Source organism: Ciconia boyciana, chromosome 3 (assembly GCF_034638445.1).
Source record: "Ciconia boyciana chromosome 3, ASM3463844v1, whole genome shotgun sequence".
NCBI lineage: Eukaryota > Metazoa > Chordata > Aves > Ciconiiformes > Ciconiidae > Ciconia > Ciconia boyciana.
In genome coordinates this window covers 99694696-99720799 of record NC_132936.1, presented here as the reverse complement: position 1 = coordinate 99720799, position 26104 = coordinate 99694696, and the positions used below count along the sequence as shown (strand labels likewise).

At 34.3% G+C, this 26104-nt stretch overlaps 1 protein-coding gene across 1 annotated transcript in view; it reads right to left on the bottom strand.

The window, feature by feature from the left end:
- LRPPRC (leucine rich pentatricopeptide repeat containing) overlaps positions 1–26104 on the bottom strand; it is a 94662-nt gene that overhangs the window by 37481 nt on the left and 31077 nt on the right. The window contains exons 15-25 of the mRNA XM_072856796.1: positions 23922–23949; positions 21535–21592; positions 20315–20421; positions 20025–20102; positions 19624–19677; positions 18799–18912; positions 17457–17587; positions 15940–16025; positions 14112–14316; positions 5882–6006; positions 5129–5235 (exon numbers count right to left, since the gene is read on the bottom strand). Coding sequence (XP_072712897.1) covers positions 5129–5235; positions 5882–6006; positions 14112–14316; positions 15940–16025; positions 17457–17587; positions 18799–18912; positions 19624–19677; positions 20025–20102; positions 20315–20421; positions 21535–21592; positions 23922–23949 — 1093 coding nt within the window. The remainder of the gene's footprint in view (positions 1–5128; positions 5236–5881; positions 6007–14111; positions 14317–15939; positions 16026–17456; positions 17588–18798; positions 18913–19623; positions 19678–20024; positions 20103–20314; positions 20422–21534; positions 21593–23921; positions 23950–26104) is intronic.

The window sequence follows — 26104 nt, the reverse complement described above, 5'->3', positions numbered from 1 at the left end:
CTATTTACTTCCTGAATTAACTTGACATCTGTTGATAGATATATTCCTGTAAACTAAACTCACCCAAAACAGTTCTTTTGTCAGGTCTTGAATTTCGGCAGCAAATGCCTTTTCTTGCATTTATTCACATTGGAACACATTTCAATATTTCACAACCATTTGTCCCTCAATTCTTCACATAAGTGTCTTGAGATATGAGAGATATGGTATGATATATTTAACTATTAAATATAAATGATATATTCAGTATGAGAGCAGAAGATGAGGAAAGTATAAAGTCTGGTTAAAAGAACTCTGAAGCCATGCTCTATGCATTGCCATTTTCAAGGGAGGTTCCTCTAGTGGTAGCAAACTTGTACAGGTTGGTCTTCTGCTAAAAAATTTTGCCATATAGTTCTGAGATCTTTCCCTATAACCTAAATACAGTAATCCTCTCTTAGCCTTCATTTCCAGTAAAACTACAAACAGAGCAGAAACTACGGCTTTTACTCTTTCATTGAAGGAACAATTTTAATTTAATAGCTGATGTGATTTGATCTAGAAAGATTTCAAGAAGTATCTGCCAAACAACAAAAAACAGTCGAACATCTCTACCAACTCCTAGTTCCTATCAGAGGAGTCCATAAGCTCCTAACTAAAAATGCCAGTGACCTGATACCCCTTTTTTAATGTGGTGCTTGTTTTGGTTTTGTTTGTTTGTTTTTCACACAAGTACTTCGCTGTCCAAGGAAATACAGTTTAAGGTGTAATGATTTTATCAATACAGTGCAGAAATGGATTTAACACCAGTTTAAAACCTTGCATACTTTAGCCATAGGTGTAAAGTGTTTGTTTCTACTTCATGAAAACACGGTTTAGACTTTTGCTAAGGAGATTTAAAGGGCTTGCTTGAACCTCTGCTGGACTGTTACAGTACTTAACAATATTTAAGTCTTGTGACTACCAGAAAGAGCCAAGAGTGGACATGGGTTTAATTACATGCAGATTCAGAGAGTATTTTGATAATTGCATTCAGCATGAATAATAAATGAAGGAAAAAGGGTGAAACTAGAAATACTCAACCATCATGCATGTAAAACAGCTGCAAGTATGAGATCTCAGTGCAAAATTCAGATACGACCAAATAATTAAAATTGGACCAAAATGACAGACAACAACTGTATTCTAACTACTTTAGGTAGTTAAATCTTTAAACCTCCATGCAGCATGCAAACAACAGGTGAAGGAGGGGGGAAGTAGATTCCTCCAAGGTGGTGTAACATTCCCTTTTTCATTCCCACTCTCCTGGATGACCTTCACATCAGTCCAGCTCTCCACCATCAGCTTGATCAGGTTAATAAAGTGGCAGTCAACAACTGAGTGAACATAAGGGAATTAAAATTGTTCAGTTCTGGCAACAGGTAAGAAGCTGTGGATTGGAGGGATTTGGAGGACTAGGCTCTAGAAAATTCTCTTACCATTTACATACCAGACTTAAAAGAATACTAGGCCAAGCAACTCCTTCCAGACTCTCTGATCTACCACCTGGACCTCTGGAGCAACACATATGAATAATTACGTAAGATCTCTCTCCAGGAGAAAATTTGATTAGATATTATCAAAATAAGACAACATTTTAGAAGACAGTACCTTTCTAGAAGGTACTTCTTCCCTCATCCTATTTATTGAAAATTCATATCCCTTTCTTTTAGCCTACATGAATTTTAATGCAGTTTAATTTAGTTAAAGTCAAAGTGTATTGACTTTATTTTCTTCCTTTCTTTTTTATGAAAAACAAAATTGAAGGGAAAAAGGCAATTAAACTGCCTTTCCAAGTAAGGGAAAAAATCCTAAGTAACTAGAGTTAGATTTGATGACACAGAAGTCATGCTGTGCCAACTCCAAGGGAAAGCAAGCTAGTACGTGACCTTACCATAAGGGGCAAGGAGACAGATGTGCTAACTTTGTTTTGACATGATCACCTTTGAAGGACTCAAGACAAAAGCTAACTGATCAGCTGAGGTGCAATTAAGAACTGAAGACTAAATCATGCTTTGAAGTACTATAGCACCCAATGGTAGAACTTGTTCCCAGTGGAAAGCAAAAGAGCATCTATCAGCACATCCATCTACCAGCATAACCTCAAGGGCTCAGGAATCTTCAGGAACAGCTAGAATAAAAAAGACTTTTACTTTACAGAGCAGCCAAGGCTACCTCATTTGGAGGTACTGTCTTCGAGAGAGGCTTTCTTCTCTAGCTACCTGCCACAGAACAAATGAGAATAGACTTTCAAGAGCTTAACAAGGCAGTCCAGCAACATTGGAAACTGTTACCTTATCAACCAAACTCTGTGAAGCCTTAGAACTTAGCTGCATTTTCCCCCACAGCCTTCTCAACCACAGCTTCTCTTCCACTTAGCATCGCTTCAAAAGAGACTCACACCACCAAACTACCACATGCTTCAGTTTACTTGTTCTGGTATCTGTCAGGTGCATTCTTTGCCTCATCTCCTTTCTATACACCTTTCGTTGTCTTTTATACTATCATTCTCTGCTTAGTCTTGCTGTCCTTCCAGCAAGCAGATGAGCCCCAGAGCTTTCAGCTTTCTTGATATGACAATAACCCACAACATGAGCTTATATATACACATGCACAACACATTTGTGACCGGATAATGTACATACACAACTCTCACCTAATTTTTATAATCTCACTCAAATCTTACCCTTCTTCCTTTCCCACTATTGTCACCCACTTGTATTTTACCAAAGATTGAGATTTAAGAGTTTTCTTATTCCTAGGGCTTTGAGTTGCAAGTTTTTCAAAGCAGCAGTTGTCACTAAGTTTCACATAAGCATCTAGCATATGGCTGATTTCTAAAAATAGCAAGAGCAAGCTGAGGGAGTGGTCTCCAATGAGTAACACCCCATTCAAATGACCATATTGTCCATGGTCTTCATTTCCTTAGCTCCTAAGGAAGTTTTTTTCCAGCTGCATTACTGCCCTTTTAGATACTCTTTATTAACTCCACAGATACTTTTAACACAAATGATACCACTAAAATCAATTGACCACCATAATCAGCAATACATGATAGAAGTACATGCTGAAAGGTAATCCGTGTCTAATATGCAACAGCATCTAAAAACAGAAAGCAGCACCAATTGATCACCCTTTACTGAATATTATTTCACATGAAAGGAAAAAAGAAAAACAATCTGAGATGACCAACAAGAGAAGTAATTTAGTCACAAAAACCACTGGACGAGAGAAAAGGATACACATATACCTTGTACTCCATCTTCCACATTATATTCATTAAGGCTTCAACTTCCCAACAAACACAAAAACCAAATAGTAACGTGTTTATGGTTTAAAACAATAAAAGCTATTCTCCTCTTTGGCAAAATAACAATTTTAAGATTCCTCCCCCTGAGGAAAAAATTTCTTTGAAAATACCTAACATATGGGTACATAATAAAAGCATACTTAAAATATAACACACCATATAGTAATTCATTTTGTGCCACTTTATCCACTGGTAAAATACATGCATACTATTCCTAGCTAAATTCCTATATTCCTAAAAATTCTGGAATGTAAAACCTCTTTTTCTCAACAGCATATACAAAGCTCTAATTCGTACTTCAAGGAAGTTTGGTAAGAGCAAGAAAACCTACTCTAAATAGCATAAAAAGCCAGAAAAAACTTCCATTTAGTCTCCAGATATCATGTGTTCAGATTTACACCTAAATGTCTGTTTGTGGTTACTAATAATTTATGATCAATGACCAAATACTGAATATTTGCAGAGATAATTTGGCACCTATTAAGAAAATGACAAAAGTTTCAAAGCCTCAACAATTTGACAGTTTGCGTACCATCCTATTTATGACTGCTGAACTGTAGCCACCAATATAAGTTTTGAGAAATTAAATGCCAGTATCAAAGAAACAGCTGCTAAATCACACCAAGTACCAGTTCTACTCATTTAGCTTTAATTTTACTTCCAATTCTCAGATTTCATCCTTTTACCTCCTATATGCTTTAATCACTATAAAAAGAACTCAACTCCTCAGTATCATCTTCTGTCGGATACTGATATTTCTATTCTTCTGTATTATAAGACTTTGAGCTCCAAAAAACCCTCTCAGAACAAAAACATCAATGCTTCAACATCGTGCTTAGCAATTTCCACAAACCCCGCAGCAGGACAGTATTGTTCCACCACAGACAAACAAGCAGATCTTCAGTTAAGATTTTTTTAAATGCAAGAATTCTATTAGATAATTCAAGTAGGGATAACCGGTATCTCAAATATTCTAGGGGGATTTAGGAAAAAAGCATACTTTGTCTTAGGAAGGAAAAAACCCAGAAAATTAGGTTACAGAGTTATGTATGCACATAACACAAAAACGATGAGGACAAAGTATTACTTTTTCTGCAAGATGCCTCCTCCCACACATTAACCAGAAAACTTATGCAGCATTTTAAAAATATACAACTGCGTTAAGAAGAAAAATAATCACAATCTGGGCAGACTCTGCAGCTGCCCCTTTGACTTATCAATTTCAGTAAGCACAATTTCAATCAAGTCTAGATAAAATATACTAATCCTAAATAGACCAAGTTTGTCACCTACCACTTCCTATAAGCTGCTTACTATCCTGAAAAAGAGAGAGAGAAGAAATGCTAAATTAAATGCCAAACAGTAGCAGACAGCGCTTGTTTGGCTGATTAACTTGTAGACAAGCATTACAAATAAATCTGAGCATGGTCTGCAGCAAATTAAATTCCAGTGCTTTTAAGAACAAAGAATTCCTTCGGAAAGAGGATTAGCAACTTTACACCCAGGAATGCCAGTTTAATTTAATTGTTCCACAATCCGATATTTAATATGCAAATATCATTTTGATATATAACAGCGAATTTGAAAAAGTGAGGAAACAATTTCAATATACAACAAGACTGCCTCTCTTCTGAACTGTAATTATACAAAATAAAGCTGGTCGAGGTTTTTTTTTATTATTGGAATTGAATTCTATTAACATGAATCAGAACAAGTGTAATTAAAGGTTAAAAACTTTAAATGTTTCTAATTAAGAGTCTAAATAGCTGCACGATTAGAGTACTATAGTTAAAATCCCACCTCAATGACCTTCCTCGCCTCTTTGTATTTTCCGGTTTGCAAGAAGGCGAAGAAGAGATCATAAAGAGCCATCATGTCACCATATTCTCTGCTTATAAAATCTGAAACTAAAGAGATAATAAAACTCATTAATTTATTAAATATATTGAAGCATTTTAATATGTACATCAGGTATTCTTAATAGTAATATTTTCCAAGCATCACAAAACTCCAAGAATAAGCTATAGGGAAATACATTTTGAAACATACAGAATGATTACAACATACTACACAATTTGTTGTAGCTTTGCGGTTGAGTATATTTAAAATGTTTTCCTGTTTATCTGCACTATATTTTGAATTACATTCAATAAAGTAGACAGACTATATATTGGCATTCTCTACTTGTAGAGAGTGAGGATATAGGATTTCTTAATTGCATAGCTATTTGAAAAACATGTTGGTTTACTATTGTGTTGTGTTACTATTAAGTTGTTTCTTAATAATAATGTATGTAGCTAGAACAAGTATTAGCACTAATGTTTGAGAGCTTGATGCTGTATTATCCAAACATTAGGATTCTTCTACATTTAAAATTAATATCCATTTTCAATCTGAAGAACGTAAGCATCATTTAAGTCCTTTAAAGTTACACATATAAAGACAAACTATTTTTTTTCTTTCAGTTAAAATAAATGATACACAAATCATGGAAGAAAAGCCTCCAGAAAACACGCCATATACCCGGACAGCATTTGACTACATGTAACTAACCCTTTTGTAGAAGATCAGCATCTCCTTTTTCTATCAGTCTACAGTAGATGTTATGAAGCTGAAGAATTTTACCATACTTCTTATAACAGTTGATTAAAGCTTCCAGAGCTGCAGGCATGTCATCCCTTGTTGAATGAAATAAAACAAGAATAAAAACAATCAAACATTCTGAGCAAAAGTAGTGCATGCTGAACCCACTTTACTCTTGAAAATTTCAAGGAAAATTCATTCAGCAGTCTATAATCCAAGAGTGTATTTTTTTCCCCACAATATGCTACAGTTATTTTTAAATAACAGGTAAATTTTCCTACAAATACCATGTACGCTTGACAGCCACAGAAATGAAAACAGAACTACAGATTTATGCTTAAAGCTCTTGGCTGTATAATTTTTGATTGCATGACCGCTGTTCACTACAAATTAACCAAAGGTGTGAATGCTCTTCATCATTAGATGCACTTAATTTTTGAAGTAAAATTCTTAAGTTCTGCTATATACTACTGTGATGAAACCTCAATTCCATGGAAATTTCAGTTTGTATTTAAGAGTTCTATTTTTTCTTGTTAATAAGTAATATCGTGCACATTATATTACCTCTAAATGTCTCTGTTTAGGCATATTCAATTTTTAAGCTCTTTAAAATTTTTCCACAGCATTTTTATTTCAGTATAGATCTCCAGAGTTAGCTAAGTTAACCACAGCTCTTTAGATTGCTTTATACTTGTTTTACACCTGAACAGACTAGCTATAAATCATCTGTTGATTTCCATTTTGTCACAACTGAAGGGCTAGCACTTTTGCATTCTATATAAAGGTCAGAATCCAATGTATATTTTCTGCAATAAAAATGTAATTTTTGCAATTAATTCAACAATATATTAAGGTCCCAAAATGTATTTTATGCTGGCCTATCCATGTCACAGAGCCACGGCACTAGTATATATCCATGGTACTAATAAATAAGCGTGTAAGATGCTGACTTCCTTAAATGCACTTATTCAGGTGCCTTTAAGCAGTAAGTACCAGTAACAAGTACAGCATTTCCATTGTTGTTATCTCAGTCCTTTGCTGACTTTTTTTCCCTGCGTATACAGTATTAACGTCTTCAGAAGTATGCATAGTTAAAATGCAAAACTGAAAAGCCATAAAAACAATCAGATCTGGAGCTTAAAATAACAACAAATATAAATTAACATTCTACGCTGCGCAACTAACAGAACTGAATCATCTGCTTGCAGACCCTTTTTCAAAGGATTACAACCCAATCTAAAAAAAAACCAAACTAAAACCAACAGAGGACAACCACTGAAACACTGGTAAAACAATATGTGAAGTTATCCTTCAAGGGGAAGGTTTAAACTGAAATTGAAACGAACCAAAGTGACATGCACAAAATGTAGTAAGTAGCCAAACAGTCAATAAGACTGCATTTTAGATTTCAAAAGGCTTATCAAGTAGAGGGTGGTGGAAGTAAGAAAGGGGAAAAAAATAAATAAATAAAATCACTTAACAGCAGCAGCTGAAGGCCATAATAAAACTGACTTGAAATAATGATTTTGCATTCCTGAAGCAACTTTATTATTGATCAACTGAACCTTAACAAATTAAGGTATTACTGTTAAAACAAGCCAAATTCAGAAGTCCTCTTCTCACACTGCATTTCTTGTGCAGCACAAATTGTGCTTTTTCAAAGAATGAACTATCTAGACTACTATATACTACTATCTTCATCTAGGCTAGTATTTTTAAAATGTTAAGAGTAAAACACAGAAGAAGAATTAATTTTGTTCAGTAATACTGGCATTCTGAAAATGAACCTAAGATGACGGATTTCTACCTTATCCCCCTTACCGAGCCCTGTTTACAGTGCATCTTCTGGCACCCCATGGAGTCATTTGAATTTTTGTCATTTGGGGTGAAGACTAAATTACAGGTTAATTTCAAAACTGCAAGTAGATGTTGCAGGCTAGATTACTGTCATAAAAGAGAAATACTATGGTAGTTACCATAGACAGATATAAAGCTTTATATAATCAGTATTTTTCTCCTGCTTTAGATGCAAGTTCAGTTAACATCTAAAAAAACAGTTTTACAGAAAACTACTCAATTTCTAAGGAGGCACAACAACATTTATACATTCAAATTAAAGTTTTCAGTGATAAATCTAGCTTTTCAGATTGATGTTCAAACAGCCACAGTATTGTTTCGGCTGTATTCCTAAAGGATTAAAGTGACTGTTTTTAGGTCAAAGCTATCAATAAATGAATGAATAATTAGAATGTCATTCAAACAGGAACATTAAGAGTTTTCTAGTCTCTAAACGTATACTTCTGAAGGCATTAATACTGTATATGCAGAGAAAAGTCAGCAAAGAACTGAGATAACAAAAATAGAAATATTGTACTTGTTACTGGTACTTACTGCTCAAAGGCACCTGAATAAGTCTGCATTTAAGGAGGTCAGGATCTTACACACTGATTTACTAGACATTTGTTTTGAGTTTATCGAAATCTGATATATCTGTTCTGTTCCATTCAAGCAACCAGTAATCCACAGTTTACTAGATAAAACAGATAATATGATAAAACTGGCAACAACCAGCTATAAAACCATAAAAGGTATAGAAGTTCAGCCTCTACAAAGAAATTTTGTACTCTACTCCAAAGAAGAAACCACCAAGCTTATCTTTGTACTTGAGTTAATGTGATTTATTCAACAACCCGCAGTATTTCTTAATTGTCACAACCTGCAGTTAATTCCAAGTAAGTACCACCAACCACTTCTGTAAGCAGTTTTTACAATCCTGTTAGAAAAGCCCAATGAAAATTAGGAACTTACTGTAAGCTTCAAATTTTGAGTATAGGTAGCATTTTAATGTTTCTTGTTACAACTTACTAATTTAAAAAAAGATTTTCCACATTTTAAGAAAACGCTATTTAGACATAAGGATTTTAAGCTAACAAACAACCATACATCTGAAAATTTTTGGCAGTCTTTTTGTATGAACTTACGCATGTTGAACATGCTTTTATCTTTCCAAAGGATACTTACTACATTACTACATTAAAAGCCTGGTCCAAAACTACTATTTAATTAATATGGATGAAGTAAAAAAAGAAATAAAGCCCATATACGCATAGCCATGTTGGAAAAATCTGATTTCCAGTGTCAGTCTGGACAAAATAGCATTTAAAATGTGAACACAGATGATCCATGCTTCATATTGAGTTGGCCAGATACTACAACTTTAAGTCACTCACAAATATTATCTGTTCAGGGCTAATACCTGTTCTACTTAAAGATTAGGTGTATTTTTCCCTCTCATTGAAACTTGTTATTTTAAAAAGGAAGATATACTGTTATTTTCGAATGACAGAAGGAGCCTCAGTCATCACTGTATTATGCTTGGCCCTTATGTAATCCTGGAAGAGTCCTACTTTGGCATTATTTTTCAACTAAATGGATGCTACTGTTAAGACACCATAAGTTTTGGGATTCGTTTGGTTTCTGTTTAGGATGCCTATGAAGTCCAAGATACTACGGGCACAAATTTCCAAAACATTTGTGTGGGCAATTTTATTCACACAAAGCTATTTGAAGAGACAAAATTACTCAAATGTCTGAGTGTTTGCAGAACACACTCTGTAGCAGGACTGGCTATAACATGCATGGATATAACATCCCCCTTCAATTTCAACAAGCCACTCCCCTCTTGCTTCAAGAATGTAGCACTAAATCTAACCCTTTTACTTGTAATAAACAACTTTCCCAACCAGAGAGTCTGCCTGATAAAAATAAGACTCCAAATATTGATTTTAATTGGAATGAAGTGCTGCAACATTATGCATAAAGCTTTAGTGAAGTGGCAATTTACCTAAGGCGTTTACTGATTGAAAAGCTCTCAAACCTGAAATCACTAGAGAGGTAGAAAGAAAAAAGGGACTCTATGGGGTGGGGGTGGAGGGTAGACTGGTAAAACAAATCCCTCTCTACAAATCTGAAGCAGATGTTAGTGTAGAGGGAAGTCAATTCAGCAAGGTACAATCAGCTTTACAAAAATTATTCTGTTAAAAGAGAACAGGCTCTTGAAAGAGCTAAATGTTTTTCTGTTCATTTGCTATACTAAGGAATCTTCAAGGAGACTGGTGTTGCAATTACAACTAATCCTCCCCAAAAAATTAACTGTGTTGAAGGCTTTGTAATTTCCCTAGGTACAATTTAGCTGTCACTTACTTTAAAATTTACTCAAACATGCGTTCGGAACAGCACTAACTTCACATGTCAAGTGCTTTCCAGCCAATTGAGTCTAAACTGGAAGTCGGTGTTAAACAACTGAATGATTAGACAAGATAGCTCATTTCCCTGCTCTTTTGTTCAGAATAAAATGCCACATTTACATTATCAGACTCAACAGGATTTTCTGACAGAGGGAGAAAAAACCCTAGTGAACACTGTCCGTACCAAGCACATGAAGCCTGTCATTTACCAATCATCCTTCAAAAAGCAATAGCCATGAATGTAACTTAATTACGACCCAATGATCCTTGACAAAAAATCATCTTATCACTGTCCTGTCCCCATAGGGCAAATGAGACACTTTTGTCCTTTGGCACTGATGATGCTAAATTCCTAATTGCAATAATGGAGTAAGAGAGCCAAACATCCCTAATTTCATTGCAACACGTAAAGAGTTTTAATACAAATATTTGAAATAAAGCCGCTAAAAATCAGAAAAAACTCCCCACTAGAGATAATTTTTCCCCACTAAAAATACCACCTAATTTTAAAAGATGCCTATTTTAAAAGTAAATTTAAAAGCCAATTAACTACAGAATCATCTCAAACAAAATTATAGGTGAATTTAACTCTGTGAAAACAACAGAAGAAAAATTGTCAAGGCACTGGATTCACACTATCTGCTACATAAGAAACTAAACAAAATGGGTTTATATAAGATTAATCACAAACCAGCTCACAATGCTTTAATGGACAACACTGTATTAAAATATACTAACCATTTTTAAAGAAACACAATCCAGCTATAGCCTTTTGATCGTTTAAAATACAGATGTTAACTGCTTGCATTCACTGACTTAAAACTACAAAATATTTTGTTCGTACAGTCTGTAACATAATGTTTTCATAGTTTACCTGCAAATTTTCTTCCCTCTGCTTAAGAGCACTTCTGATATAGGGAATTAGTAAATTTCAAACCTGAAGATGTTTTGGTTTGTTTCTTTTCTCAGAGATGATATTCAAGGTGAGTAGAAACAAACTTATGTTAATGAAAAGACAGGAACCACATCAAGTTTAAGATGTATATTCCTGTTTTTGGTTGTACGAGAGTTGGCTTATGCAGCTTTCTTGGAAGAAGAGGAAAAAAATCATCAGTAGTTACTATATCTGTTAATTTATCATCCTGTAAACAGGTATTATCAAAGTATCATATAGCACAGGAGCAGGTTAGCTTCACAAACCTCTTCAGTGTTGTAAAATGGCTCATGTTTCCCCTGACAGTTGGTAGAGAAGGTAAAAGCCAAAACTACAATCCTTAAAATTGTAAGTTTTATATGGTGTAGGTAACACAACCTTTTCCAATTATTATCAGTTGGAAGAACCAGTTCAAAAGAAAGACATGTTTTAAGAAAAAGTACAAGCTCTTCACGTTCTTGCACCTTTTAAAAACTAAGATTTTTGTCATACTGTCCAAGGCAGGTTTATCACCTTCAATGACAGACTAAGATTCCACATGTGGGCTGTCTCAATTTTTAATGTGATTTCACCCTCTTGAGAAACTGCTCAGAGTCATAAAGAAAGATCATACAATTAAAAGCAGGGGGGTGGTTCCCCTTAAATTTACTCAGGGTAAAAAAAAAAAAACAAACCAAGATAGTATGAGTTCTCTCTCTAGTTACTTCAGTTAAATATTTCTCAAAATATTAAAGGCAAAATGTCCATTCTACTAGAATATTAGTTTTTGTTAGCTTTTGTCAAGTTATACTGTTCATCATCATCAATTTTTTTTCTTTTCCATGCTCTGCTGCAAATTGTCACTTTTAACACGCACTAGGACTTAACAAGAATTTCAGAATATTCAGGACTGGGTACAGAGAAAAGGGGTAGATTAAAACATTTTACACCTACAATCACTGAAATCTTCAAAAGCAAATCACAGATTCCTTTACAAGCCTTACTTTAAAAGTTTGAAATAAATTAAGAACACAAAACACTAGCACAACCACTGCTGTGGAACATTAAAAAATATCCCAGAGCTAATTTCAGAGGCATGCTGACAATCTGCAGCTAAATGACAGCATTTCAGCATGATACTCGAGCTGTAGGATGGCAAATAGTAAGCACTACTGCTGAAAGAAATGACTAACACTTTTTGAAAGTTATGAGTGACTGAAATAATTTAGCATCTCCAAGGCAAAAAAAAAAAAAAAAAAAAAAATCAGTGAAATGTAGTTATTCCTCCCAAGCAAATTATGTGGAAAAAGCTTTCCCCTTATGTTCTAACACCAGAGAGGAAGCAAATCTCTCCACCCCAGAGGAAATGCACTTACTCTGTATTGTATTTATATACACGAAATGTATTAAGAGTTATACAGGTGAGTACCAGTGATTTGTAGCCATACAGTTCCACAGTATGGAATTACTTGCTCTTTTAAAAATCTAGTTTCATCAAAAGTCCTTTTATTAAAAAAAAAACTTTTTAGAAAGTTTTACCAAACATTTATAATCCAAAAGAATGTGGAATCAAACTAAATAAACACTCTTTACTGTCCCCCTTGGCATCCACACATGATCACATCTTTATTTACATCATCATATACTACTTCTCAAGTGAAAAGAACCCAAGCAGCACCATGTACAACTTGCATGTCAACATGCATAAAGCAATTATGTAAAATGCAGCAGCTCTTACTGCACACTGCAAAGCATATCAGATGTTTTTCCGACACATTAGTTACATACGATTGCAGTTAAATTACTTTTATAAACATCTACCTTGTCTTGTGACGTAACCAAGGTACTGCTGCTGACTGAAAAGATGTACACTATATTCTTCACTGTTGACCACTACACTAAAATACTATTTTTAGAAGATAATGTACATGCATCTACCAAGAGTTACATCTTTTTGACAAGAATTTTGAATACAGAAAACATTATACAGACCTTGCATACCCAGAATACTTACAAGAACTAAAGAACTCTACATGTTAACAAAAACATTAATATGCATCTTTGAGGCTGACTTACACGATACTATGAAAAATTAATTTGTTTCATAGGTATTACATTTAAGCCAAGAACATTTCATACACATGAACCAAACGGCAAGAAACTGATCAATCACTCTAGCTGCAAGAGATTAAAATCCGGCAACTACATAAATGACCTAAGAAAAAAATAAAAGGATTGTGCATATGGTAAAGGAAGTGAAAAGGGACTCTTGGCTCAATTTTAGTAAGAAACTGTTATATAGTTCATACATACATTAACTCAAATATCCTACACCTCATAATGAAAATTTATGCAAAGGAACATGACACATGGAATTACGGATACTTCCTGCCAGAATAAACGTATGAACTTCCTTTTCTCTATTAAATGGTATTAAAAGTATATATGGAAAAAAAAATATCACAATAGACAAACCAGACAGTATTTTCTTTGAATTTTAATTTACAGCAACATATCAGTCCATTGGCAATAACATCAAATTATTTGAATTATGTGAATTAAAAATATTTCAGTGTTCAACAACAGCCCTTCAACTCACCTGAGATGAATTGGATGGCACAGCAAAATAATGCTGTTTTGATGGGAAAACACATACTACTTAACCACAAGAGCTGAGAATATACCTATCATGCTCTGAATAGCTATCTTGTCAAACAGACTTTAGAATCAACTAATACATAAGCATATTCCAATATACAGCCACTTCATCTCTGACGTGTCCATAAAACACAGCTGTTGTTCCCAGAGACCATGATGTGATGTGTTAACTGATGAAAACAGACTTATCTAACTTAAGAAAACACATTCGTTCATTACTATTCCTAGATCACTTTGGTATTATATGTGCATGCATGTGTGCATGTTTACGTGCATGAGCACTTTCAAACATGAATGTGCAGCTGTGTATAGCATACACAGGTTATATAATACAAATAAATATATCATAACTTGCTTCATCTGAAGCCCAAACATAGCTTACTTTTCAAGGTGAACTGTGATCAGAGGGGAATGAAGGACAGCAGTTTCTGCCAACCCCAGGTTCACAATGGTCTCATGTAATCGATTCACTGTTTCAACTTCACCTCGCATGGCAGCAGCATTAAGAATGCGGAAAAAAGATGCAACTGTTCTGTCTGAGATAGGAACATCCTTCTCTTTCATCTCTGTTAGAATGTTAATAGCATCTACAATGAAACAACACAAAAGACCCTTAGGTAATTTCATGTAGGGAAAACAAACTGCTATTAAAACAGCATTTCAAACCCAGCAGGAATGTAAATTCTGGCGTATAATGCCGATTTCAAGTTAATTACTACTTGCATTTCTAAACGAGACTACAATTATAAATCCACAATAGCATGGTTTTATCATTTTGCTGCAACTTTGACTACAAATTATAGATAGGAACTGTGTGCCCACTCTGCTCCACATAACCCTGTATAGTCTGCCCTATAGCTGCAAGATTCTACTAAATGGATGCTTTTATCGTTCAATGCTAACATCTGCTAAATCACTCCATTGTTTCTTCAGCAGATGGCTTGTCACGAGGCCAGATAATAAAGATATGTTTACACTGTATATACAGCCAGACTAATGGTCTGATACCGATAGGGCCTGTTTGCTGTGTCGATACTAATTAGCCAAGGAGAGCCAATGAAAGCTTTCTAACAGACTGCATGTTAAAACATTAGGTTCATTAAGCTTCATTAGTAAGGCAGAAACAAACATTTTGGTATATGGAATAAGCGCATTCTTATAATGTTCTTAATTATTGCATAGACAGAGTGTTTTGACCACTTTATATCTGGCTACATTTATGAATTGTTTTATTTTGAGGGACATTTATGCTCTTAAAAGCAAGCTAATCTTTTCAAACTGCTTTAATGTAGAGGTGGTCATGATCTGATTTATTACGATTTGGAAAACATCAGCTTTGTTTATTATTTTTCTAATAGTAAGCTTAATAAGAGGCCAAGACAAATTTCAAAGAAGGATCTTATAAGAAAAAAATTACATTAGCTTTTTCATGTTATCGTACAGTGTTTTATATAAAACCATAACATTTTGTGCCTAGGCTTGGACCATGCTTTTGTGGTGTTAAGTCTTCTACAGAATCGCAGAACCTGATATTCAGAATCGCCTTTTAAAGTTGATGACAGTCTAGAGTTCTTTTAAAGATCAACCAAATCATCTAAATTACAGAATTATATTAGACTAAATTACAGAAATTAAAGAGCTAACAGCTTAATGCAAACATCTAGAAATACAAAATAAGCAGTTTGCAGAACACTCATTAAAAGCCAAAATTTCCAGGCAGTTTGACAGATTGACTCTAAAATTCAATAACAAACACATAGAAGAATACTAACAGAAAAATATATACTTTATAAAAAGTTAAATGATTTTTTGCAGTACTTGGCTCTTATAAGGTTATGTTTATAGGTTTTATGTTCAGCCTTCAGACCTTCTTAAGCAAAAACAAAGCCATTAGTCTAGGCACATACGCAATTTGTGCCATAAGTCATGATCTTCAAACTCAATCCAAACAGCAATGCTAATAAAAACTAGCTGCAGAAATGCAAAAAGCACTGAGCTGTGCAAATGTAAATGACAAGCTTGCCAATCCATTAAAACTAATGGCCTGCACTGTCCAAGCATCTCTGGTTGAATTCACATGCAAATTTGTATGCAAAATGTTCAAGCACTTTTCAGGACATGATATACCATTAATATCAACTCACATTTTTATTCTTGAGGCAAGATACCTTTATTATATAGCAGAAACACAATGAAAACAAATGGATTACCTTCTAGTCTACCATGCTTTCCCAAGACTTCTACCAGTGCTACATACTTTCCAGTGTCAAGAGCAACAGGTGAATTCTGAGGGAAGCTAGAAATTAAAACATTAAGAATTGTATCAACAGAAGTTCACATTTTATGGATTCAGCTTAAAGATTTGTTTTTAAAACTACGTAACAAAACAACAGCATTGAGAGCTAAAAGTTATAATAAGTATTAAAGGAAAAATCTGATAGACTTTAAAAGGTGCACCATTAAAATGTGATTTAAAAATAGTTTCCACACACCTTCCCGCCCCCAAAACCCAGAAGTTATAATTTAAAGAGCCAAATGGCTTGCTTAACTATTTGGTAGTTATTGCATAAAATAGGGTATTTCCCACAACCCTGGGAAGAAAACTCAGCCCACATGGCTGGGGCAGGGCTATGTTCTTTTTGATAAAGAACATTAAACTATTCACCTATAGTAACAAGTTAAGAGCTACTATTTTGAAGTTTCTGCTATGTATTTGTTTTCTTTTTTCTGGAAGTTTTAAAATTAATTCCTGCTCTATTGTTTCTTTTTATAACAACTCAGAGTCACTTCTTAGCAATATTATGCTACACTTGAGGCAGATCAGTAAAAATGCGCTACTGAAGTGAAGCTCCAGTAGAAGACTCAATTTTACTTCATGCAAGCTCGCTACTGGGATTGTGAGAGAGTGGTAGTACAGCCAAAACCAATACACTACCCTTACTTGCAGAGTGGCAAATTTCTTGATATTCACAGCTCAATCATTTCACAATTTCAAACGCTAGCAAGGTGTAATAAGCACCTGCCTGCTAACCTACTGTAAAACCAAAGCAAATACTTTGTGAGTGCATATGAGAGAGAGAGAACCTGAAAGTAACACATAAACTTGTTCTATATTCACTGTAGCATCAGACTGAAAGGAGGCTTTCAAGGGAAAAAGGGAAGGGGCAAATAGAAAGATGATCTATAACAATTTTCTCCGGGATAAGTCATGCGTAGTGTGTTTTAGCTGGGAGCTAGTTCTCACAGCCAAAATACAAAACTCTGAAAATAAAAATTGAAAGTAGAATGTTTGTTGATAGTCTTAAAATGATGTCACTCAGAAACATTATTATTCTAAAGACAATATAGGTGCAGCATATTCTAAACACATTCTAGGTGCTATTCTCAGACACAATACAGGTACATTTTTTTTTCCCTTAAATTAAGCCAAACTTCAGTTTAGACACTATGTAAGTTTAAAATAAAAACAAAACAGATCTTACATAGCAATTTGCCTTTAAAAAAAGATAATTACTGACCATACAAAGTAGCTGTTCTGATCTTCAATTATACAAAGCAAATTTTTTGTTTCAAAAAACCACACCCTTGACTGTTTTAAATGCACATACATTGGTGGGGAAAACTAATTAAAAATGGATGAGGGGGTTAATACTCAACCTACTTAATTCAACAAGGTCTGTGTATCAGCATAAATCTCTGTGACATGTTTCAGTGCCGGTGTACTTACACTTTTTCTTTCAGGTTCATTGCCTCTTCTACATTATCATGTCGACAGCACAAATTTATTAAGGCTGCATAGCCACCGACAACCATGTCCGGTTCGTATTTGGCTTTCACTTCAAGGGCTTTTTGCATATTCTAAAAAAGGAACAAAGCAAAGATGTGAACTAGAGGAAAAGTCAATATGACATTATGATTCTTATATATTCAGTGTGCAGTTACATGACTGCTTTAGTGCTTTTAGTAGTGTAAGATCACATTTGGAAACACAGTGCTGTAATGCTTTAGCAAATTTTAAGAGTGAAAGTTATTTTGCAGAAATTAATTTTTTTCTAAAACACCTTTTAGATTAACTTGAAAGTAGATTTCTAAATTAATTTTCTTGGTTTAAATTTATATTTCTAGCATGTTTTAATGTAAGACCTTTTTTTTTTTAATCCAGACAGACACCATAATCATGATTAACCGAAATTCTAAAATAGTTATTATTTATTTGGAATGTGTAACAATATTTACCTGGTACACTGCCAAACACATAACAAAACTACTTTCTAAAGAATAAGAAACTACTTAATGATCCCATAGACAGCTTATTTTTTTTATACATTCCTATTCATACATTTGACCACTTTGAACTTACAATGGTGTTTGCTTCTAGTCTTATTTCATATGCAAAATTGTAGAGACAGACAGCTGAGAATCACTCTTTCTAAACTGTATTCTTAGCAACTGAGAATATTGTGCTATCATCTGCGTGACTGTTACTGTTCCTATACATACAGCTTTATAGGCAGGATCATACTGAACAAGAAACTGAATAAAAGTGTGGTGATACCCCACAAATTACAGACACACACTAAATGAATGTAAACTACAGCTGGACGCCTGCCGAATGAAGGCAAGAGACCCTTTATCTCAGAAGAGCTTTCCTCCTGCAGGAAAATGGAATTTCAATCCCTGCATTAACAACCTAGTAATATTTGAATTGCAAATGACTAGTGCATGTATCAGTTGCTTGACAATCTAGATATAAGAGACCGGAGCCATGGCTTGAAAGGACATTTGGCATGTATGATAAACCTATCACAGCTGTTACTATCATTCACTTTGCAGATTATTGTAAACAAACTTCAGCAACCCCAAAACATGCCATTCAAGGTGTTGCTGAAATTAGTTAACCTTTTGATTTAATTGCTTTTTGCACTTATGTTTGATTTATAAGCATCAAACCAGGAAACCTCAAGCACTGCACTTGTCTTTGCCTAACTATCTCTTTCCATAATACAGTCATTTATGTTCCTTTAAAAATATAGCTATGTTTCCAATTATCTCTGCATTGCTTAAGATACCTCTTCTTCACAAAGAGCATGTATGAGTTGTTTCAAGACATCTGTAATAGGCTGGTTTTCAGCTTTTCGCTTTTCTAGTTTCTCCTCCAAAGCAGACACGTCAGATTTAGCACTCTAAATGGAGGTAACAGAAAGAATGTCAATTGCAAAAACACCCTTCCCCGAACAACTTGTCGGATCACTTTAATAAAAGACAGACAAAATAATCCTCTTCTTTCATACTACAATAAATTTTTTAATCATTTAAGGTGCTTTTATCTGTTTAAATACTACATACTAATTGAAGATTTGAGTCAGAATGCAGTAAAAGAAGCATTAAGTAGCATATCTACGAAGGTCAACATTACTATTTCTCTCGTACTCAGTTCTTTGTGTTCAGGGAAGTAGGGAATAGAAGCCTGTTTCTTTTTCCATCTCCACTCTGCTCAGATCAGAGATATAAAGACTTGACACTCCACCATTAGAAGCAGTATGGATTTATATGGCTCCTGCCACTCAAGTGGATCACTATAATTTACAAGCATGAATTAAGCCTCACACCACCACTGTTGACTAACTAGAACTTTCAAAAAAATATTTACCAGACAGGGAAACTGAGGCATGAAACCTCAGCCAACTCCAAGGTCAAGTATCAGGTCTAAGTGAAAATCTGGGTAGCCTTTACTCCTACTCTGGAAAGTAACCTCTGAACTTCAAATGGTAGATTTAAATAACATTAATATACTTCCATGATCTGAAAGCTAGTGATTACACTTCATCTAAAACCCCTATCCAAACATTATTATTACAGTAAGAACAAGCATAGCTATCTGTGAATTTACTTACTTCTGGAATGTTGTCTGTAGACAGGGATTTTTTAAGAGACAGTAACCTTGCACCCTAAAATGTAGTAAGACAAAGATATCACTAATCCACCCAAAAAGTTCAATCTCTAAGTAAGCATATCATGCTAAAAATGTTTCAGTTAATTATATAATGGCAATGTTAAAAAAGCTGTATTCTACAGTATTATTATATTGACTTGAAAAAGCACTTATTAAATGTATCCCTTAAAAACTTTCACATATGAAATGAAAACAGCTTCAACAGTGAAAAATCATGGAAAGGTTAAAAGGCTTACATAAAATCACTGAATAAAGATATTTATTTTGCAAAGGAGAATATATTCACAGAGTACAGATACTCCATTTTTTAAGCTTCAGAATAATTGCTATAGAACCACAGACCTTAATTAATTCAGGAACTTGAGAGGAGTCCAGCAGTCTGCAAATGCCGCTGTAGTGCGTTGTAGGGATAACTATATTCTGTACCAAGAGGTGGGGAAAAAATTATGAGAGTTTTGAAACACAACCAAACTGAAATTTGTCTAACAGAAATTATCTCAGACGTAATTCAAGTCTCCAGCTCTTGCATGTCATTGAGAAGTGGTCTGGTTGTACTTAAAAGCAGCAATTTCAAATCTAATAGATACATGTCAGGCAGGACAGGCATTATGTAGCAAAAAATGAAATGGTACCATCTTCTTCAGCTGATGGAAGTATTGTCTCAAACGCTCCTCCTTGGCCTGTACCTCTGAGTCACTCATGCTGTCAATCAAGTGATAAAGAAAATAGCCAACAGCTTCTGTGGAAAAAAACAAGAGAAAGCATTCCACTAAAATTACCGAGACTGTCATGTTATCAAGATTAATTTATAAGAAATCATTTTGGTGTGAGATGTCACCCTGATGAGAGGCTCTGAAATGGCAACAATGATCACTGAGGCATAGAGATTATGTGGTTTGGGAGCACATATCTAACTGGTGAGTGAAAGGAATATTAATTATTTTCAGACCTAGTGACAGCTTTTCAGTACAGAATCTTACTTCAATCTATTTTTTCCACTACTGTGTGACAGAAGTGGTACTGCCCAAGGCCTTCCCCCCCTTTCCTGCCCGCTACCCCAAATAGTTGCCACAAATATTTTGTCATTGCTTAAAAGAAAAAGCAGATTTCTAACACTTTGCATATTTATTCTGTGCATTTTACCCATTATGTTCCATTACCAAACTACATTAAGTATTGTAATATTAATATAAAAACATAAATATTTTAATCATTAGATCAACTAATACTGAAGAAGTTGCCTATTAGCAAATGAAAATCAAGAGTAACAGATTTTAGCAAACAGTGCTAAGTTTCTTATCTATGCAAGTGTAAAAATATATGGGGTCCTGTAGCTGAGAATAGGAAGAGCATTAATTACTGTTTTCTCAAAGGTTAGCTTTCCCCATAGCCCTTGTCCCTCCGGCCCTGACAGGAGGAAAACAAACCCTGTTTTTTTAAAAACAGATTATATTAAAAAAGTATATTTATTTCAAAGTAGAAGATTTGGGGTGTTACGTACCATTTTGCTTCACAAAATCAGAATAGCTAAAGGTAAAACTAGGTTGAAAAACTGCTTTTTTTTTTAGTATTTAAGCACTGATACTGTGTTCATTCTAAATCTCTATTTTGGTCTATAAATTTAGAAAAATAAATCATTATCAGCAAGGTTTGCTTATAATTCTGAAAAAAGATCTCATGGATCTCACAAAATATGCTCTGATTATTCGAATCAGGATTTTACCCAACATGTTTTCAAATTTCACTTTCAAAAAGAAGCAATCAGTGTTTACTGTTGTAATCCCTCAAACCCATCATTACACAGAAGAACGGATTTGTGGATAAGTTACAATCATAGAAATTGAAACTCTACCAGTTGGTCCTGGAGGCGTCAGGCAATAACGTTCATCCTTGTACAACAGTTCCGTTATCTGGTAAGACAGAATAATCGTACATTGCAGCCAAAAGAAGCAAGCAAGGACAAATAGTATCTGAAATTGAATTCTCAAAATAATAAAGCATTTCTCTGTTAAAGTATTATTCTTTACCACATCATAGTAATTCCCTAAGAAATAAAAGGAAGTGGGTTTTTTTGTAAATAATAGGTTTTTCTTAAAAAAATATTGCAAACAGAAATGCTTTCTGAGGTATGGCAGTAAGACAGACACTCCAGTAGTCTGTTTATGTATCATTCTACAGAAAATTAACTATCATAAGACATTGCTTAAAGCAAATATTAGCCAGTGTCACTCCTGGAGATGCTACAATTATGTTCCAATTTACCAAAAGGCTGAAACTGGCCCACAAAGCTTTTTTTTTTTTAAGAAGCAAATACATAAAGAAAATAGAGAAACATGATTTATCATGCTCTGCTAGATTTAAGATAACTAGTACAGCTGTTGTAAATAAGTGCAATTTTGAATGACAAAATATGCCTCCATAAAAATTAACTGCATTTAACTAAATTTAGCACACGTTCCATCAGTCATACAAACTGAATGAATATGTAGATTTTACTTCACCAGAAGAAAAGAAGCATTTACCCAAAAGCCCCCACATCCTACCTACAAATACTTTAACCTGAACTATCAAAACCCCATTTGACCTACTTCAAAAACCCATTTGACTGTTCTTAAGGAAATTACATCATCTGTAGATAAAAACTGAGATTAAGTATTTCAAGAATTTTGCTTTATCTGCCATGATTCTAGAATGCAATCTGAAAGAAGTTAGAGGGAGATGCATTCCCACTGTTGAAGTGCTGTGTTTTAAGTAATGACAAAACAAAAGGAACCCTCACCTTCAATTGTTAATGAAAATGGATAAACAAAGCCAGAAAATACGAGATGTGCAATGGAATACCTATCACTTCTCATTCTACCAATACCACGGACATTGTGCACAGTTAAACTACAGCTCTCTTCTGCCCTTTTGCCCTCATCCTCCTATGACAAATCAACACTCAGAAGAATCTACAACTACAATAAAATCCAAGAAAGTCAGGATAACACAGTTCTCCTTCTGAATCAAATCTCCGAGAATACCAAAAAGGATGGATTACAGGAAAAAATGAATGTATGATATTATTTCTAATGCTCAGTATCTACTTATTCCCCAAGTTCGCATTTCTTATTTTAGAAGGTTAATACACATATTTACTCATAAATTTAGCGAAGACAAGAAAATGTATCTTTCTTCCATTGTGGAGAACAGCAGAAGTAACTCTATATACTACTTCATGTGCAGCCCACCATTACTTCAGTCCTCTAACTATCCTTCAAAATTAATTTCACAATGGGAGTAATAAGAGATCTCCTTTTTTTCTCTCCCTGCCCTCCCGTTTTATTTTTTAAATGCAAAAAAGGAAGGATAGAGGCAGAGGACAAAAACATCACCTCACCATAATCTTCACAAAACAGAAAATGGTAGTAAAATACAAAAAACCTGCACCTCACAAGCTGTACCTGATTTATAAAAATCATTAATCAGTGACTTTCCAAATTACAATTTCCATTTCATTCCAAGATTTCTTTGCAAAATCTAAAATATACTGCAAGCTATGTGCTAGTTTATTAGTCAGCAGGTACAGCATCGAAGAAAAAAAAGACAAGAAGCACAGTGCATCCCTTCCCAAATTCTGTAACCTCATCCCAGGCAATATCTGCCAACATCTCCTCTATGCTAGTGCTCTGCAAAATTTATTGACCAAGTTATACTGCAATGTCTTTCTAATTAATGTAGCCCATAGCAGGGAGGGCAAGATGACCAGTCATTTCCCCTTGACTTCATTCAGGTGATTTCTTTTATCTGGCTTTGCCTTCAATGTTTTAAGTTACATGACAGAAACTTTAAAATTCTAATTGTGCCTTATTATTTTATTAGTACTAGTGTGGGGATAGGAAGAAAGTTTAGGCAAGGCAAGGAAAGGAATTAAACAATGTCAGATTACACAACCATGGCAGACTTTGTTCCAAAAGCTACAACTATACAGTACTTTCTCAGCTATAACATTGATCTAGAAATTGAGTAGCATAAGCTACACTACACGGTAACACCACATTTGATTTTTCACAATTACACTTAACTGTCCAATTTGAAAATTCAACTTTGTACAGTTGTACAATCTGCCACTGACAAAAGTCTTGCTCAAATTAATCAGGTCTACAATTATCGGGCTCAGAATTTAGATTTACAGTAATGAATCACAAACATGCAGCGCCTAAAGAACTTGATTTTATTTACAGCATTATCTCCACTTACCTTGCTCCAAAGATGTACATCATCTGAGCTGAAGAGGGCAGCAAAGGATAACAAATTAAAAGCAACAAAATGATTTTACTCTTGTATCTTTTTAAAAAAAACCAAAACCACAGATCGTTAACACTGAGGATCTTATTCAATAATTTAAATAAAATCAAATACACAAATAATTGCCACATATTGTTTAAACCAACTTTGTACAGAGTAAGTATTGTACTTTTTACTATACCGCATATGGGCATAGTTTCTGCTAAATACCTTAAAATAATGCAGCAATCCAAACAGATAACTAAGACTACAAAGAATATATTTTAGTTTTATTTTCAGTTCAATCTTTTAACATGTCCTAATTGTACTGTTTTATTTTATACTTCATACTATTTATCATTTCAAGAAAATAAGGTTCACTCAAGTCACATTTTACATAGCAAACACTTGATATGTGGAATTTGCTACAGCAAAAATCTGGACTCCTGTGCATTAAAACTAGATTTTTTTTTTTTAGTACATACAGGTAACTACAGGCAGCTATAAATGCATTTATACCATGCAAAAAAGAAAGTAATTAAATCTCTTACTTAAGGTATAATACTTATTATAGTGAGATAAATAGATAATATTTTAAAAAATAGAAAACAAAACATAGAACTCCTCTAATTTCTCCCCTCATAGAACAGAACAGGACTTGATGGAGAGCACTTATCTGTACATCATCAGGTTACAACCAAAGATCAAATGTTATCCAGTTTACTAAGGCATAAAAAATTCAACATATTAAAATGTTAACCAGTTCACTGAAGTATAAAAAACCCGACATATTCCTATAATTTGTAGAACATCAAAATTCTCACTGGAAGCTATAACTTTTCCACAACTATAAAGCAGCATTAACTTAGACAAGGCTAAGAGAACAAAAATTTATGACTTTATTTTATCTTCCTATAATTCTCATAAGGAGAAAATGTCAGTCTGAACAGCTAAACAGAAACTGAAAGTATTCATAGAAGTTTAGTATTTTATTTAGGAGGTTCAAGCTTATGAAACATTTATTCTTTTTGTGCAACTGCCACTTGTATTTGAAAATGAGTGAAATGCAGGTCCATGGAGGGGGGGGAAGCTATCTGTGAGGTTAGTTAAGCTTTCCTGGGTGAACTCACTCCACCACTGACAGCATGACAATGAACTGCAGATATCAAATGCATCAATTTCCTAAAGTACTTGACTCTGAAATAGTAATGGTACATCAAGCAGATAGAATGGGAATACTTCAAAGCAGTTACTAGAGAAGAGCAGCTTCAACAGTAATCCATAAACTAGTCTGCCACAGACATTGCACATATGTCCCTGGTGTCCATACCCTGTACTTTTGTACGCCAGTCCTAAACCCCACTCAGAACATTTGAGACCTGCATTTAGTCATAAAATTGTGCTGTGGTCTTTATAAAAGGTACAAGTATTCTTTTCTTCTATCCTATCATACCCTCAAGGTTCATTTTCAGGCTGTTCTAACCATTAAGTTTAAAATAGAAAAGGAAACATGAATTGGCACTTTTTCAGAAACAATAAGGGTGAAATCTGGGCACAGCCAACCTTGTACATAGCTTCTGAAGCCAGGTAGCAATAAAGGCAAACAAGAGAGATTAATATTAAAGAAATAAAAAAAACTTATGCCACACTTACAAGTGGCAAGGAGATGGTGAAAACAGTAAGCTGAAGTAAAAAAACAAAACAAAACAAAAAAAACCCCCAACCTTAATTTCCCTCAGAATTTCAAGTTTTTAGCTCAGATGTCCAATAACTATTGAAATCCCAACAGTAGTAACTGTTCCACCCCTGAGGAGAGTAACTGTTTCACTTGAGGAGAATATGATTCTTCAGCAGCTAGTTTTCACAATACAAGTTGATAACTTTTGAAAGATACTTTAAATCACATTCTGAACACCTGCAGAACTCTCCAGTGGTAGGCGTATTTCATGCTAGCATTGGTTGTGTGTGGTAAACATTGATATGGCTTCCTTTCTAGTGCAAGTCCTACTTCAATTGAATATTTATCCACACTTACAGAGAAAATGTGTTTCAAAAATTTGTTACTGTAATTAATACATCTGAAAAGGATGATTCTGGGACTGACTACTAAAAGGCATAGTAAAATACCCCTACTGGATCTAAAACATTCTTTCACT